Source organism: Rhinopithecus roxellana, chromosome 4 (assembly GCF_007565055.1).
Source record: "Rhinopithecus roxellana isolate Shanxi Qingling chromosome 4, ASM756505v1, whole genome shotgun sequence".
Lineage (NCBI taxonomy): Eukaryota > Metazoa > Chordata > Mammalia > Primates > Cercopithecidae > Rhinopithecus > Rhinopithecus roxellana.
Genome location: NC_044552.1, coordinates 1,221,862 through 1,237,653, shown reverse-complemented (window position 1 = coordinate 1,237,653; position 15,792 = coordinate 1,221,862). Strand labels below are relative to the sequence as shown.

Here is a 15,792-nt window from a genome sequence, read left to right as displayed (position 1 = left end):
GTCCTTATTCCTCCTCTCTGCAACCCCTAATAACCTCTAATCCACTTTCTCTTATTTGCCTATCCTAGATATTTCATATAAGTGGAACCATACAATAGCTGTCCTTTTGTATTTGTCTTATTTACTTAATAAATGTTTTTCAAAGTTCCATTCCTGTTGTAGCATATATGAGAATTTCATTTTTTAAGGCTGAATCATCCATTTTATGTTTTTAACGTCATTTTGTTTATTCATCTGTTGATGGACATTTCAGTTGTTTCCACCTTTGGCTGCTGTAAGTAATGCTGCTGTGAACACTAGGGTGTAACTATCTGAGTTTCTGCTTTCAATCCTTTTGGGTAAAGTAACTAGAAGTGGGATTATGGGATCATATGGTAATTTTATGTTTATTTTTTGAGGAACTGCCAAATTGTAAAACCCTGTAATTTAAATATAAGTTTAATTAGACATCTTACTGTCATAAAGTATTGCAGTGTGTTAAATTTAGTGACCTTTTGATTTAAACCCCTCATTTTATGAAAAACGTAATTGAGGCCCAGAGACATTCCTCTTAGGTGATTTTGTTTTTGTTTTATTTATTTTTTTTGAGATGGAGCCTCATACTGTCGCGCAGTCTGGATTGCAGTGGCACGAACTTGGCTCACTGCAACCTCTGCCTCCTGGATTCAAGCAATTCTCCTGCCTCAGCCTCCAGAGTAGATAGGATTACAGGTGTCCACCACCACAGTTGGCTAATTTCATATTTTAGTAGAGATGGGGTTTTGCCATGTGGATTAGGCTGGTCTCGAACTCCTAACCTCAGGTGATCCATCCACCTCGGCCTCCCAAAGTGCTGGGATTACAGGCGTGAGCTACTGCACCCGGCCTCTTAGGTGATTTTGGAAGGCAATTTGTAATCACATAATTCTTCATTACCATCCATTATAATTATTATTGGAAAATGGACATTTCAAGTAACAGTAAATTTAAGTTAATAAAGTGCTACATAATGGAATTTACATGGTTGGGATACGCTTTATCTAATCCTATCTAAACTTTATCTAAAGTAGGTAAAATAGACTTCTTATCTACCTCAAACTCAAGACCTTCATCAGCTAGGTGACTTTGAGATCTATGTTGTGAATATATATTTAATGTGAAACCGTTTATAAGGGGATATGGGGGTGCGTTAAATACTCACTAATATTGTTAATGAGTTAAATGACTAAGTGACTGAAAGAAAATCTCATTGCTGGACTGTGAGACAGAACTGTAGAGATTGCTGCTGCTCTGGAAAAACGTAGAATCAGAGTAGATGCAGTACTATTTCTTAGTTATAAAAAATCATCCTTAGTTTTTTCAATTAGTGTCTGCCAAGTTCTTTTAGTCTTTAGCTTGTTGTTCAGTGTGTGAATTGTCCTCTGCTTTGTGTTACATATTTGATTAGCTTGTCCTTTATGTCTTTGTCTTCAGCTAAGTCTGACAGAAAATATTTTGAATAGGATTGCACAAAAATCATCCTGCTGCTTACGCAACTCAAAGAAACACTATCTGATATTGGTTGGTTATTCTACCCACTTTCCACCCATCTGCGACTTTTCCTCTGGCTACCACTATGTTTCTGGCTTTCTCTTTCTGCATCAGTTTTCCAGTATTAACAAGGAAAAGGGAATGCTAAGTTTGGCATGGATTAATGACCACTGCTTTACTTTCCAGTGGTTCTCAAAGTACATGCCTGATGATTAATGCTAGAATTTTTCTTGCCTCTTGTTTCCAGAGTCTACTTTTCCAAAATAGTTTTTTTTTGAAAATTGGGTTAAGATGATCCATCTCGAGTTCTTAAGCACTTTTCCTTTTTTTGTGACCCTGTTTGACTTTCTATAACTGTTCCTTACTAGGGTGATGTATCTGTTCTTGAATATTTATTTATATTATCATATAGCAGTTTAAGAACTCTTACAGAGGGGTTGTGTCATATTGTTCTCCTTCATTAAAAAAAGTGAAATAGGAAGTTGTCTTTCTGTTGTTGTCTGTTAATATTACTGGCTTCACTCCTGTATTCATTATGTGCTTATTGATGTACTGTGTGTCTATCCTATGCCAGGTGCCGTTCCAGTGCTTCTTCAAGCTGTGGTTCCATCTTTCTTTGAAAGCCCTTTTGTTCTCAGCATTCTCCTCAAGCCTCCTTTCATTTCATGTCTTCACATTTATGACATAACTCTAGTTTCACCTTACTCTTTTATTTCTCCTTGGTGAAATGCTTCCACCCCAGCTTTTGTATCTGATCATAAAAGGTTTTATTCCATCAGAGCTCCCTATGTAGTTATGTAGTTTCTTTTAGTGATTTTCCCCCTATTTTTAGACCGTGTGATTCTTAAGTACTTTGCTCAGTTTGATTTTTTTTAGCACCTCCCATATCTCAGTCTACTAAAACAGTTTTGTTTATTACAGCTGATAATTAAATTAAGGGCATGGTGTTTCCCACAATAATAAAAGTTCGTGTGATATCTTTTTTTTTTTTTTTTTTTGAGGCAGAGTCTCACTCTGTCGCCGGGGCTGGAGTGCAGTGGCCGGATCTCAGCTCACTGCAAGCTCCGCCTCCCGGGTTTACGCCATTCTCCTGCCTCAGCCTCCCGAGTAGCTGGGACTACAGGCGCCCGCCACTTCGCCCGGCTAGTTTTTGTATTTTTAGTAGAGACGGGGTTTCACCGTGTTAGCCAGGATGGTCTCGATCTCCCGACCTCGTGATCCACCCGTCTCGGCCTCCCAAAGTGCTGGGATTACAGGCTTGAGCCACCGCGCCCGGCCCGTGTGATATCTTTTTTGACACAATGGTGGAGAATGACAGAAAAACCACTCCTGCTAGGAGAGAGAATGTACAACATAATCAAAAGCGAACTCAGCATATGTAATGCTGATGGTGCCAGGTGGGACAACCAAGGGTTTTAGATTGAGATTTTGAAAACCAAAAGCAATCATTAAGGTCAGATACGGTCTTTAGGTCTCATGGCAATTTTAATTTCCCAGAATGTTTCTGTTTCCCAGTAATAGTTAGAATACAGAAGTAGAAAATAGTTTTAAATAGCATTTTTTTGCGTTGCATAATTTACATGAACATGCAGAGTCTCAAGATCAAATAGCTGTGGGGCTTTGCTTCAGTAATCAATTCGACTTTTTGTAAGTAAGTTGCAGTTTACATCTTTCAATTTGTCTCTATCTCTGATGTAAATATGTCAGAGTTAATCACTTCTAAATCATGTATAGTAATATAAAATTTTGAGGGCACTATTATTTAGGGGCTGACTTACAGGTCCCTGGTTTCTCTTTTACTAGATTTCTGAACTTTTTCCCATCTCAAAGCTACATGATGTTTTCATCACTGCTGATGCAGAAGTAATTGGTTGACTAGGCATCAGTTCACTTTCTTCTAACATTGGAATAGAAATTTGAAGGGGGAGCAACCAGACCTTCAACTTCTGGATAATTGTGCATTTTGTATATCTATATTATAACTGTGTTTCCTAGGCCAAAAGCCAGGAAATAGAATTGAATTTACAATAAAAGTAATAAAAAGTGCTGAAAAAAATATCCTGTGACTCCTATGGGGCTCCACTTTGTCTCAAATTCCTTACAGATCATTGGTGTGAGGAGAGAAGGAGAAGAAGAACAGCTCTTCATGTGATAGCAATCTGACTTCCCACTAGTGTCTACCAGTTTGTTCCTTTTAGCTTGGTTCTGTGTAGTCCCGTTAGATGCCAGGGCTGTTGACTCTTCTGCATTTTTTCTGTTTCTACTAAACTTGGCCTCTAGACCACTTGTATACCTTACATTGGCTTTTCCTTGTATCTGCTCTTCTGGGAGCTGAACTGAAGGGCATTCTGCAGTGTAGGTACCATGCTGTGCTCGGACATCTTTTCAGTGGAATCTGGCCAGACTTCTACGTCTGGATCCCTGTTTCTTTGGGGGAAGCACTTCTCCAAAAGTGCCCTATTGCAAATATCTCTCTGGGTTGTTACTGCTGTTCTCTGGAAATATCTGAATGTAGGGCTGAACAATCTAGAGCTTGGCTACATATGCTATCGTTATCTTTTTTATTATGGGAAATTGATTTACTGATGCTATGTCTTATATTTCTGTTATGCCACTCTATTTATTTACACAAATGCATCATTCTAGGCATCTTACTAGGTCAGTGATTGTCAGAGAAGGGTGAATGTATCTCCCAGGGACATTTGGTGATGTCCAAAGACATTTTTGATTGTTATGACTTGGGTGGGAAGCTACTGGCATCTAGTGGGTAGAGACCAGGGATGCTGCTAAACATCTAATGCATCATTCATAAAAGTTTTATTGGTTCTATTTTAGGGTGTGTGTGTGTGTTGGCTCAACAGATATGTCAGGACATCTCCATGACAGTAAATTATCCAATCCAAATGTCAATAGTGCTGCTGTTGAGAAATCCTTTCCTAGCTGATGGGGAATACAATGATCATCAGGACAAAATCCCTGCCCTAAAGGATCCTGCATACGTGCATGTGTGTATGTGGGAGGTTAGATAATAAATAAGTAATATTAGATGGTGGGGATATATCCTTTTATATAAATAAGGGTAAGGGGAAAGAGATAGATGGGGGAGGCTATTTTGGATAGGATTTTTGTGGAAGACCTCTTTGACGAAGTTATATCTGAAAAAGGACTTGATTTGATGTGAGCAAGTCATGCGAATACTTATGGGAAGAGCATCACTTCAGGGAGAGGTAAAGGTACGTACAAAGCCCCTGAGGTGAGAACAAGCCTGATTTCTGTTTGAGAAACAGCAAGGAGGCCCTTGCGACGGAGCTAGGCGAGCAGAGGGGAGAGCCATAGAAGGTAATCTGGAAGTGGTAGTCAAGGGCCTGATCCCACAGATTATGAAGATGAAGTCCCAGTGTGATGGGAAGCCACTGGAGGGTTTGGATCAGGGGAATGTCATGATATGATTTCCATTGTAGAAGATTACTCTGGCTGCTGCGCAAGAATGGATGGTAATGGAATGACATGGCAGCAGAGAGATTTATTAGGAGGCTGTGGTAGTGATCAAATCCAAGACAGTACAGTAGATTATATATTGAAAGCAGAAGCGTTGAAAATCCCCAGATTTGGAGTCTATTTTGAAGGTGGAACTGTCAGGATTTCCTGGTAGAGATACATCTGGATTATATGAGTCAGGATCAGGAGTATAAACTTTGGAATCATCAACATAGAGGTCAGGTTTAAAGCTGTGACATGGGATGAGCTCATCTAAGAACCGAACATAGATAAAGAAGCAGTCTCAGGACTGAGCCCTGGGACACTATAGGTTTTAGAGGTGGGGAAGAAAAGGTAGTCTGGCAAAGGAGACTGACAAAGGATGGCCAGAAATATGAATCTAGAAGCTGGGTGAAGACAGTGTCCACTGGGTCAGATGCTACTGACAGATGAGGAGAGATATGGTCTTAGAGTTGATAACAGAGGTCTTTGGTGATCTTGACAAGTGGGTTTTAGTAGAATGACAGAGAAGTACCAGCTTGGAGAGGGTTCAGGGTACTATGAGAAGAAAAATGGGTGCAGTGAATATATTAACTCTTTCAAGGAGTTTTGTTTTGTTTTGTTTTTCTCTTGAACTCATAATCCAGCAGAAAGGGATGATACAGGAGAGGGATGGAGGAGGTAACTACAGAAGCCAAATCCTTGAGATTGTGAGGAAAATGGATTTCAGTGGCAGGTGCAGGGATTGGATTTACTAGGGGGTAGGTTTAGGTCATCTTCTCTATCAGGAAAGAAGGTGGAGAGGTTTACAGACATGAATGCAGACGGGCTAGTAGATTTCTTGTGCATGGGTTCTCTTCTAATTGCTTATTTCCTACGTGAAATAAGGAGGGTCAGCAGCTGAGAGTGAGAAGAGAAAAGGGGTAATGCAGATTTGAAGCAAAAGGAGGAGCTTTATATAACATGAAAGTATAGTGAACCTAGCAATATTGAACGTGAAGTTTACAGAATACCTCCCAGGTTGCATCCATTCATAAATCATCCAGCAGATATTAATAGAGCACCATGTGTAAGTTACTGCTTTTCAAAGTATAGAACTGTGACTCAGAATAATAAATGCATTTTATTTTGAAAGCCAGCACACATGTGCGCGCGCACACACACACAAACAGACACACACCAAGATGAAACCAGCAAAAGTTTCATGAAACTAGTGTGAGATGCAGTCTATTTTCTTTTCTAATCTATTTCGTTTTTATACTGGTTACAACCCATTAAACTGGTATCTCAATCCCCATTGTTTGAAAAGCATCATGATAAAAAATACAAATTTGTGTGTCCCCTTTCAAATAGTTTAAAGTCACACATGAAGGTTGAGGATTGGGGGAAATTTCACTAATTCTTGTGTAGAACCTACTTCGTGTCAGGCACTGTGTTAAGTGTCTTATTTACAGTGTCTATTCAATCTTGAACATCTCTATTTTATAGGAAAGAAAGAAGTCTTGTGTTAGATGGTTTCTCTAGTGAGTAAAACCACACTTTCTTCTATGATAACCCTAGCTGGGTTCAGTGAAAACTAAAGGCTACTTCCATTCTGGGTTTTTCTGCTTTTGTAAAATTCAACTGCTTTATTACATGTGAGAATTTCATTTACGTTTGCATTATTTGGATAAAATGTGGAAATCTTTCAGATCAAAACTATCTGTAGATTGGTTGCTTATTCATGGTTCTAACCTATAGGTTTAAATGCAATTTTTAAAAATGTGCAGCTGTCAGTAGCTCTCAAAAGGAAGACTTAGAATTGGCTCAGTGTCATCCCGTTCTCACAAACATGATCATCGCAAAGGCTTTATCTCTGGCATTTTTTATCTTTAAAAATTATAAAGGTTTTAACATTTTTATTTCACAAAAATCAATAATACATAGACAAGAGATAAATCTAAGAAATATACAAAAGTAAAGAGAGAATTAAAATCCCTTTATCTAAAGACCAGTTGAAGCTTGCTTTACCCTTAATATTTTTAGCTCTATTCATTTGTATTGCATGTATATTTACTAAAAACAAAGAGCTTATCTTATTTGTTCATGTATTTACTGAATTTTTAAAAATTGACAGATAAAATTGTAGGTATTTACTGTCTACAATGTGTTTTCAAATATATATATATATATATATATATATATATACACATTGTGGAAATAACTAAAATTAACATGTGCATTATCTATCTTATATAGTCATTGTTTTGTGTTGAAAACATTTTACATCTACTTTCTTAGCATTTTTCAAGAATGTAATATATTAAGTATAGTCGCAATTGTAGTTGTACAATACTGTCTAGCAATTCTAAGTTAGTAGTTACCCAGTTGAACGAGCAAAACGTGTACTTTGAGCTCAGAGGTCCCTACCGTGAATCAAAAATAGAGAAAGACAGAAAAACAAATTGCATAAGTATTCTTTGTGCCTTCAGACAGAGTTACCAATTTCCCTTTTCTTTTTCAGAAATGCCATTTATGAATTTCAGTAAATGATCTGTGTGTAGCTGTTTGACTGTAAGGGATAAGTCAGCTGTCGCTGTTCCAGTTTTGGTTTCTTCTCTTTTCATGCTGGGCAAATTCTGCACTTGACATTCCCAGACTTGTCTGTGCCGGGTGCAGGTTTTATATTAATATATTGATATGTTTACTTCCAATTCATTACTTCCATGGTCTGTATTTAATGAGGTGTTGGTCAACAGTCTTTGGCGGGATGAGGGGAACAACTCTGATTGTAGTGCTTGCCGGGTTTTTTGTTGTTGTTGTTTGTTGTTGTTGTTGTTGTTGTTGTTGTTTTAGACGGAGTCTTGCTCTGTTGCACAGGCTGGAGTGCAGTGGCAATATTTCAACTCACTGCAAATCTCCGCCTCCCAGGTTCAAGCGATTCTCCTGCCTCAGCCTCCCAAGTGGCTGGGGTTACAGGTGTGTGCCACCACGCATGGCTAATTTTGTATTTTTTAGTAGAGAAGGTGTTTCACTATGTTGGCCAGGGTGGTCTTGAACACCTGACCTCAGGTGATCCACCCACCTTGGCCTCCAAAGGTGCTGGGATTACAGTTGTAAGCCACCACACCCGGCTGAGTTTCTAAGGTGAAATATTAATACTTCCACCATGGCTAATTTTAAACTACCAAGGTAATGTCACTGAACTTGGAGTTGGAAAGAGAAGCAATTGGTTCTCATGAGCTGGGAAGATCCCACTTTGGGATGTGAATGCCAGTGCCCTTGTTCAGTGTTTTCTTTAAGGACAGAATTTTAATTCTAATGTCCAGAAAAAGTCTGTTCTCTCTTCTACAGCTTCCAAATGCTGCCTGCAAAGTTGCTACCTCAGGGATTTTTTAAAAAAGATCTGTTTATATGGTGCTTTATCTCTTTGTAATGGAATGTCATTGTATTTTGTCTCAGTATGTATTTCCTGCTTTGTTTTATGATTAGGAAGGACTAGTTTTACCCCCTGTTTTTAGAGTTGGTTAAAGGGAAAACTACATTTGGATATTTGGATTAAAAAAATCATAAGAAACTTTCCGTATGTAACTATTAAATATTTCTTTCCTCTTCCTCTAAGAGATGCTCATCAATAGTTGTTGATACTTTCATTTTTGTTATCTCATGGGATGCACTGTCATTTATTTGCATTGCTTGGTTTCCCTTTTTTTTTTTTTTTTTTTTGACATTGTATTTGTTTTAAACATCTATTTCCCTTTTCATACTGTGAAGCTTCTGGAGAGGAAAGCCTCTATTTTTCATCTTCATGTGCCCAGGGTCTCTAACAAGTACCTGAAACCAGTCCTTTGTTGAATGAACAATGAATAATTGACATATATCTAATTTTCAGTCTTACAGTCACAAGAGGTCATACCTGGAGAAGTCATTTGGAATAATCCAAATTTAATTGATGTTCAGGCTTAGTTATGATATGAGTTCCGTAAATAAGCATGAAAGAAACCTAGGAGTAAGACCTGGATACCATCCGTGGATGGGAGAAAGAAAGCAGTATTGACGATAAAGGAGAAAGGACCATGAGAAGAGAAGAGAGAGCAGGGCCTGACACATAGAAGACAGAGTGACGAGAAGAGTCCAGGGTCAGAGATGGATTTGGAAACATTCGCTGAATGTGACTATAGAGGGATGTCACTTGTACTTTTTAGACAGCGGTTTGTTAATGTGTTTAGGGAAAAAGTTCATTTCAGATACTTAAGGATTTGAGTGGATAGGAATGAGAACCAGTGAATGTGAATTGCTCATCCAAGACTAAGCTGAGATAGGAAGTCAAATAAAAGTTATATATTAAGAGTAGAATTCTAAAAGGGATAGTTATTTGCTTTAATGTTAAATTTTTTTTTTCATTGTTGCCCTTATAAGTGACACTTCATAAAGGAGGTTTAATGTTTAAGTGCTATACGGAAAGTTCCAAGTCTTACCAAATTGACGACTCTCCAGATTAGAGAACCCTAATTGAGGTGGGTGGAGATCTGTGGTCTAATAGAAATCATAAAATCCTTTCAACAATAGGATTGATATTGAATGATTTTAATATGCTGTGCATATCTGTTGATGAGAGTACTAGAAATGAATTGGAAAATTCCAATACAAGGCAATTCAAGATGGTATTATTAGTATATGCATTATAAGTCAATTGTTGGCATAGAAATACATCTATATGCTTTTGAAAAACCCAGAAATTACTGCTCTGAATCAATAGGTAGGCATCCCCTCACTGTGTCAGGTAAGTAGGAGCACACAAACAGTGTAAGAAACAGCCTTGCCTACAGTCAGAGGGGCCATCTCCATGAAATGAATAGAGAGCAGCAATTAACAAGATGCTGATTCTATGCCCCTCCCCCAAATTAAGGCCTGCGCACAATAGAAGGTAGTTCCCTTAAGAATGGATAGGTTGGCCGGGCACAGTGACTGACGCCTGTAATACCAGCACTTTGGGAGGTCGAGGCGGGCGGATCACGAGGTCAGGAGATCGAGACCATCCTGGCTAACACAGTGAAACCCCGTCTCTACTAAAAATACAAAAAATTAGCCAGGCGTGGTGGCGGGCACCTGTAGTCCCAGCTACTCAGGAGGCAGAGACAGGAGAATGGCGTGAACCTGGGAGGTGGAGCTTGTGGTGAGCTGAGATCGTGCCATTGCACTCCAGCCTGGGCGACAAAGCCAGACTCCGTTTCAAAAAAAAAAGGATAGGTTATGACTTGGTGAAGAAGAAAGGGAATTTTTAGGGCAAAGTAAAAGCATAGGATGATAATTGTATATATGGAGAAGAATGTGAAACAAAGGGGAAATTTGAATGTGTTTCAGTATTATAAAAAAGTAAATGATTTCCCAGAGGACAGCTTAGTTCCAGAATTGCTTTATCTGTGCATATGCCAGATCGAAAGTAGCTTTTTAAAACCAATTTAAAAAAATTATGAAAGTGATACTTGAACTTTTTTAAAAAAAATTCAAATTTAGTGAAGTAAATCTTTGCCTCCTCCCCTAACCCCTGCCTTTACTCGAGAGTAACTTATTTTTTTAATATTCTTCTGCAAATATTAAAGTATATTTCTATATATACATATTTTTATTTTATTTATTTTGAGACAGGGTTTCTCTCTGTCACCTAGGCTGGAGTGCAGTGGCATGATCTCAGCTCACTGTACCTTCCGTCTCCCGGGCTCAAGCAGTCCTCCCACTTAGCTGGGATTATAGGTGTGCGCCACCATGCCTGGCTACTTTGTTGTTGTTGTTGTTGTTGTTGTTGTTGTTGTTGTTGTTGTTGTGGAGATGAGATTTCATCACTGTTGGCCAGGCTGGTCTTGAATTCCTAGGCTAATGTGGTACGCCAGCCTTGGCCCCTCAGAGTGCTGGGATTACAGGAGTGAGCTGCTGTGCCTGACCTATATATACATGTTTTTATAAACGTGTTTATTTATACTCTTTCTCTCTGCTTTTTTTACACTTTTTTTCTTTTTTTGAGATGGAGTCTTGCTCTGTCGCTCAGGCTGGAGTACAGTGGCACGATCTTGGTTCACTGCAACCTCTGCCTCCCGGGTTCAAATGATTCTCCTGCCTCAGCCTCCCTAGTAGCTGGGATAACAGGCACCCACCACTGCACCTGGCTAATTTTTGTATTTTTAGTAGAGATGGGGTTTCACCATGTTGGCCAGGCTGGTCTTGAACTTCTGACCTCAACTGATCCACCTGCCTCAACCTCCCAAAGTGCTGGGACTACAGACATGAGCTACTGCACCCAGCCTGCTTTTTTTTTTTTTTTTTTTTTCCTTACACTTAACAATATATCCTAGAGGTCTTTCCAAATTGTTATATTGATTTCCTTAAAAAAAAAAAAAAAAAAAAAGCTATGTGGCGTTCAACTGTATGAATGTATATTATTTGCTCACTTACATAGAAATCTTATAGACTTGGCATAGCATGTTAACTTTTTACAAAGGTGTATAAATTTTTTATTGTACACAATGTTTTCTACAGGATAATGTATATGGATGCATTTTTAAATTTCTACTTAAATACACATTTCCATGTGCCTCACATTTAGAATGATAAAATCATTGGTTTGGAAAAGACTTTAAAAGTCATCTTGGACATGATGCTTTAATCTCCTTGATAAAATATCTACCACACAGGAGGAATAGTCCTTGTTTGAACTGGGTACTTGCTTGCTATTACCAAAAATAGCCACATCAGCTAAGATGCTTTCAACTGCAAGGAACAGAATGCCTGCCTAAAAGTGACTTAAACAGCAAGGGCATTTCAGTACCTCACTCATAAGAAGTCCAGAGGTGGGCTGTCATGGGTTTCGGTTAATTTATTAGGTTCATGCAAAAGTAATTGCTGTTTTTGCCATGTTTTTAATGTTTTTAACTAAAACAGCAATTATTTTGCACCAACCTAATAGCATCTCTGAATCACTTAGCTTTCCCTCAGAGTTGCAAGATTATTTTGATGGTCCAAGAATCATAACCTCACACAGTTGTGTCCAAAGGCAGACAAACAGAATGGCTTTTCTTTCCTACATATCAAGGTGGAGATCCAGTCCCAGAAGCCCCTTGGTGGACCTGCCTTTCCCTCTCATTCGTTAGAATCATGTCACATGTCCAAGAGTTAGTTTCATGGAATTGTGGGAAAGAATATCTCCAGAATGTCCAGATTTTATAGTGATAGGTCTTCTTCATAAGGAAGGTTCAGGGGGGTTGGGAGAGATGTAGAGTAGGTCTCTACAGAGTTGGCTAGAGTAGTCAATTTCTTTTTTGGATAGAATCAAAATCTGTCTCTTAGTAACTCTACTATTGCTCTTAGTTAAGCTCTGTAACCCATTCCTAAGGAATAAGGACTTCTAATGAAGGAATTGTGTAGAAAACTGTAACGTTTTCCCTCTTTTTCTTTTTCTACACTCCTTTGCATGGTCCTTTATGTGCTGTCATAATAGTGAAAAATACAGAAGGTCACTGTTTTCTGTGGCTCAAACTCTTTCCTTGCTTTCATTGGACTGTGCCATAGCTGCACTGCACCATAGCTGCACTGCTTACTTTCTTTTTAGTAATTGATCAAAACCTATCATTGCTCCTCTATTTATTGTCTGTGCTTCCATTTTGTCACCCCAGATACCTGAAATAATAAGCTGGTAGAAACAAGTCAGAACTTGTACCAAGTAGTTTTAATTGATTAGAGCTACGAGAACAAGTTACATCCTTGTATCTTTTTAAGGTGATCACTAGGGATGCTATACATTTTAACAGTAATATGTGTTTTAGCTTTCCTTTCCGTTTTCCTTCTTTTTCATCAAACTTTTAAAAGACCTCCGATTTAGAAGGGATGCTAAGTAGATATTTGATATGGGAGTCTTTCACTCTAAGTTACATACTAACCTTCATTTCTTTGGGCTTAGTATTTGTGAAGCAGTTGTAATAGTTTGGAAGAAAATATTAAATGGTGTAGAAATAAAAGACCAAGACCTTAGATCCTATGTGTGCCACTGTTTCCTTGACTTCTTAAGGTTTTAGGGATCTTAGAGGGTCCATCTCTGTTGGGGTCTCAGCATCTGTGAATTATAGGATTTCCTCCTTGTGATTGCATTTGTGTGAAGGGCTCATTGTTCTTTGACCCCCACCCTCCAGAATTCCTAGATAAGACCGTATGTTTAAGGATGCAATTTTTGAATGAAAACTTATAACAAGATAGATCCAATTATTTCATTTCTAGGTGAGACATCAGTGGAGACAGTAGTTTACTGGAACATTTCAGACTTTCTCCTTGATATTGAATGTGTAAAATTATTAACTTTCGAAACTAAATTCCTACTTAATACCTTTATTTTCTTTTTGCCTCATCCTTTGGATTTGTTTGCCTCATGTGTGTACATTTCTAGGAATCATGAAATCATGAGCCCTAGGAGGTTTAAAACTAGAATCTCGTCAGTTCAAAATTTGCAAAATACATGAGTCCAGAGAAAAAAGGGGTACTCTACCCCTCACATAACATTTTTTTACATGGTATGTTCCCTTAAAGGTCATAGTATATGGAAAGAACATGGGGTCTGCTACTGAGTAAAAAAGAGATACCAAGCAAGATTTGCAAATCCTTGAATAAATGGCTGTCTATTCTCCAGCTCTACCTTCTTTCCTGCATGTCATATGGAACTAGCCCATGTGTTATGACTGGCTATTATAATGGTCTGTGAAAGTCTCTACCTTCTGTTTCTAGAACACGTGGGTCTTTTACACATTGTTCCTACCTTGCGTATTGGTGGGGGAGCAGAATATCCAAACTGACAGATAATCCGACTTCTTGGCTAAGCCACGCGCAATACTGTTTGGTCCCTCAACTATTTGATTATTTTCTTCCTTGTTCTTTAATTTCCTGGGAATGTGGAAGAAATCTCACTACCTGTTTCTCAGTGCCTGAAAAGACAAAGTCTTTTTGGAAAAATGCCTTATTAAAAATTTGCTTTTTATGTTCAGTTCTCTTCCAGGATAGTGCCCAAATAATTGTAGAAGGGATTGGCATTTTTGCTCAAAGGTGGGAAATATTCTAAAAGTTTTGTGAATTTTGTTTACAGAGAACACTTTTTATCTGTTCATAAAGGCAATGGTGAACTATTCCATTAGTACCTACTTGGAGAAATGTGGCAGGGACTAGCGACCTTGTAAATGATAGGTTTGGATCCATTATGAAGACTAAGAGTAGGAATCCTCACCCTTGTTGCATTATACTTCTATAAATGTCAGTTTAAAAAAGAGGGTAAATGGGGCAGGTGCAGTGGCTCATGCTTGTAATCCCAGCAGTTTGGGAGGCCAAGGTAGGCGGATCACTTGAGGTCAGGAATTCGAGATTAGCCTGGCCAACATGGTGAAACCTGTCTTTACTAAAAATACAAAAATTAGCCAAGCATGGTGGTGTGCACCTGTAGTCCCAGCTATTTGGGAGGCTGAGGCAGGAGAATCGGTTGAACCCAGGTGGGGGAGGTTGCAGTGAGCTGAAATCGTGCCACTGCACTCCAGCCTGGACAACACAGTGAGACTCTGGTTCCAAATACATTAAATAAATAAAAGGGCAAATGAAGGTGAGAAAGACTCAAACGTGAATCGGGCAGACCATCACATTTTCTTTCTTTACACTTTAGAAGTTCATCTGGACCCCTACCGAACATGGTGTCCTGTTGCAGACTGTCAGACAGTGTGCCCTGTTGCATCGAGTGACCCAGGACAGCCTGTGCTGGTGGAATGCCCTTCTTGCCACCTGAAATTCTGCTCGTGTTGCAAGGATGCTTGGCATGCAGAGGTCTCCTGTAGAGACAATCAGCCTATTGTCCTGCCAACAGAGCACAGGTAAGAAAGGAAACTTTGTCTTTGGGATTATTCACTAGTTTTCTTAGAAACTCAACATACGTTACATGTAGAAGGAATTACGTTGTGATGGTGTTTAGAGATTGGTTGTTTTCTTGCAGAACTTCCCTGAGAAGTGTCTCAGAATTGGTAAGTTGCCAATACAAAAGCATTTCTAGTTGTTCGCCCCAGAAGAATCTTCCAGATATTGCTGGAATTAAAGTTTGCGTGAGTTTTGCTTTCTCTTTAGGTAGCAAGGCGCTGTGGTCTACTGGTTCTCAGTAGGAAATCGTGACTTGTCCCAGCTATTTGCTCAGATGCCGTATCTGCCTGTATTGGGATATATCGTTCTTGTTGCTTGCAAAATGAGACAGAAATTTTCTTAGCTGACTAAATTGCCAGCTCATGATGTGTGACAGTCATATTAGAAAGAATGCAGGAATAGAAACAATGGTCCTAAATTCTTTCAGCACATAGAAAGGAGGGTTCTCTCGTGATACTTTATGCTCTTTAAAGGTTGAGATTTTGTTGTGATAGGAAGCAATTAAATCTGTACCTTTTTAGTACAGTGGGGTTTTTGTTTTGTTTTGTTTTGTTTTTGAGACAGAGTCTTGCTCTGTTGCCTAGGCTGGAGGGCAGTGGCATGATCTCGGCTCACTGCAACCACCGCCTCCTGGGTTCAAGCGATTCTCCTGCCTCAGCTTCCCGATTAGCTGGAGTTACAGGCACTTGCCACCATGCCTGGCTAATTTTTGTATTTTTAGTAGAGATGGAGTTTCACCATATTGGCCAGGCTGGTCTTGAAATCCTGACCTCAAGTGATCCACCCACCTACGCCTGCCTCCCAAAGTGCTGGGATTACAGACAGAAGCCACTGCACTTGGACGATACAGAGGGTTTTTATGGCAGCAGCAGTGCCCAGAGTGAGAGACCTCTGTGT

General features: G+C 39.0%; 1 protein-coding gene across 2 annotated transcripts in view; it reads left to right on the top strand.

The window, feature by feature from the left end:
* Window positions 1-15,792, top strand: part of RNF144B (ring finger protein 144B) — a 79,758-nt gene that overhangs the window by 53,417 nt on the left and 10,549 nt on the right. For both annotated transcript variants that reach the window (XM_030929480.1, XM_010352701.2), the window contains exon 5: window positions 14,651-14,855. In XM_030929480.1, the coding sequence (XP_030785340.1) occupies window positions 14,651-14,855 (205 nt within the window). The remainder of the gene's footprint in view (window positions 1-14,650; window positions 14,856-15,792) is intronic.